The 1,977-nt window shown below is 47.0% G+C and overlaps 1 protein-coding gene across 1 annotated transcript; it reads left to right on the top strand.

Annotated features, from left to right (window-relative positions):
• Nucleotides 1-324: 324 nt before the first annotated feature.
• LOC123037662 lies at nt 325-1,161 on the top strand. Its single transcript, XM_044459319.1, has one exon. It carries the CDS (start codon nt 325-327, stop codon nt 1,159-1,161), a length of 837 nt encoding a protein of 278 aa, XP_044315254.1.
• The last annotated feature ends 816 nt before the right edge of the window (nt 1,162-1,977 follow it).

The raw sequence follows: 1,977 nt of genomic DNA, 5'->3' as shown, positions 1-1,977 counted from the left end.
TAGTTTAAAGTAGTATCCTGTATGTCGGGAGCAGCCGCAGAAATCAATTTAAAATCATTTCAAAACCATTTATTGTTTTCTATTTTGGTCAGCATTACTGACAACAACAATGTAAACAAAAGCTTCTCATTTATCTATCTGCATGCGTGGGTGAGATAAGCCGAGATAAGCGACTGCGCTCGCTGATCTCTCGGACCTGCGCACTCTCATTCCGTCATTACCCTCAAATTCGGTCTTTGGTTTTCGCTGGCCCAAGTGCAGGTGCAGTGCAAATTTCGTGCGGTGACTTTCGAATACCCTACAGACTTTAAATAAAAACTCAAAATGTCAACCAAACATACGAAAAAACCTGAGCTCGCGCCTCACGCTCCAGACGGCGAGGAGTTTTATCGGGCAAAGGCAAATTCTCTACGCCAGCTGGCTGCCCTAAATTTATTTCTAACAGAGGAGCAGTTGGCCAAATTCGACGAAAGTGAGTTGCAGGTGCGGTTGGATTTAATCGAGCGCATGTACTCTGATTTCGATAGCTCTCGACTTAACCTCGAACGGCTTGTGATCGAGGAGCTGGAGTCGGATGCGCGCTTAACCTTTACCACGGCATATTGTGAGACGAAAGGAAGGATCTGCCGCCATCTCAATAGTGAAAAGAGAAAGTCGTTGGCAAATTCAACTGAGCTGCATGGCATCCTCGGTGGCCACACTGCCGCCTTCAAGTGCAACTCGCGGCCCACCAGGCTACCGGAATTTCAGCTTCCGCGATTTGGCGGAGCATACATCGATTGGCCGGATTTCTTCGCCATGTTCAACACGGTAGTGGGAAAGAACGAAGACCTAACAAAGGTGGAAAAATTCCAGCATCTTCGTGCATGTTTGGACGGCATAGCGCTGGATGCAATTCGCTCTCTAGAGCCCACGGAAAATAATTACGACAGGGCTTTGGAATTATTAACCTCGAGATTTGATAATAAATTATTGCACTTTCAGGCTCATGTTCGGTCTTTATTCAAGCTACCAGGGGTGGAGAAGGGATCCGCAAGTAGCCTGCGGCAGTTGAGCGACAAGGCAAATTCTCATTTGCGCGCCCTGGCTACTATGGCCTCTACGAAGGAAATCTATGACGGCCTTTTAATCCATCTCATCGTTTCAAAACTGGACATTTAGACCCAGGAGAGGTGGGAAGAAGGGTTGCCTTCCAAGGAGCTACCAAATTGGGATAAATTCTCATCGTTTTTGGATCTTAGATGCCGCATGATGGAAAATTTGGAATACGCTATGGTAAACCAAGCACCTAGCAAACAGGTTGGAAAAGTAGCTAGCAAATTTTGTCGTAGCACCCTCATTGCTTCATCATCAACTATGCCAGCATGTACCCTGTGCGAGTCTAGGGAACATTATTTGACAAAATGTCCACAATTCTTAGGATTGAAACCCAATCAGCGGTATAGAGAGTCAAAAAGGCTACATCTTTGCCTTAACTGCCTACGAAAGGGACACAGCCTACAGCAATGCAAGTCTGGCAACTGTAGACACTGCCGCCAGAGGCATCATAGTCTTCTTCACTTGGAACCAAATCCCGTTGCAACCCTGCCCCAGCCTGCTCCAGAAATACTTCCGCAAGGATCATCTCACATCTCTCTAGCCTTGTCCAAAATACAGCCTTTAGCTTCATCGCCGACTAGATCCGAATACGTGCTGCTTGCTACCGCCATAGTCTACGTAAAAAATCGCTCTGGCGTGTTCGTGCCATGCAGAGCTCTGCTCGATTCGGCTTCTCAAATCAATTTCGTCACCTCTCGTTTCGCCAATCAGCTTCAGCTCAAGGTCCATCGGTCAGTCATCTCCATATCAGGAATCGGTGAATCCTCGCTCGCTTCGGATAAATCGGTTTATATTTTCGCGCTGTCGAGTAACGCAAAGTATAGCACTTCGCTCTCAGCTGCTGTCACCCAGTCAATAACCGATTATCACCCGCATTTC

The sequence above is a fragment of the Drosophila rhopaloa genome, unplaced genomic scaffold (assembly GCF_018152115.1).
Source record: "Drosophila rhopaloa isolate 14029-0021.01 unplaced genomic scaffold, ASM1815211v1 contig_190, whole genome shotgun sequence".
Taxonomy (NCBI): Eukaryota; Metazoa; Arthropoda; class Insecta; order Diptera; family Drosophilidae; genus Drosophila; species Drosophila rhopaloa.
The sequence above is the reverse complement of the archived record's forward strand: the minus strand, read 5'-3'. Positions and strand labels throughout refer to the sequence as shown.

Bases quoted from the DNA above. Each gene is read 5' to 3' on its own strand.
- LOC123037662 (XM_044459319.1), top strand. From the start codon at position 325: ATGTCAACCAAACATACGAAAAAACCTGAGCTCGCGCCTCACGCTCCA.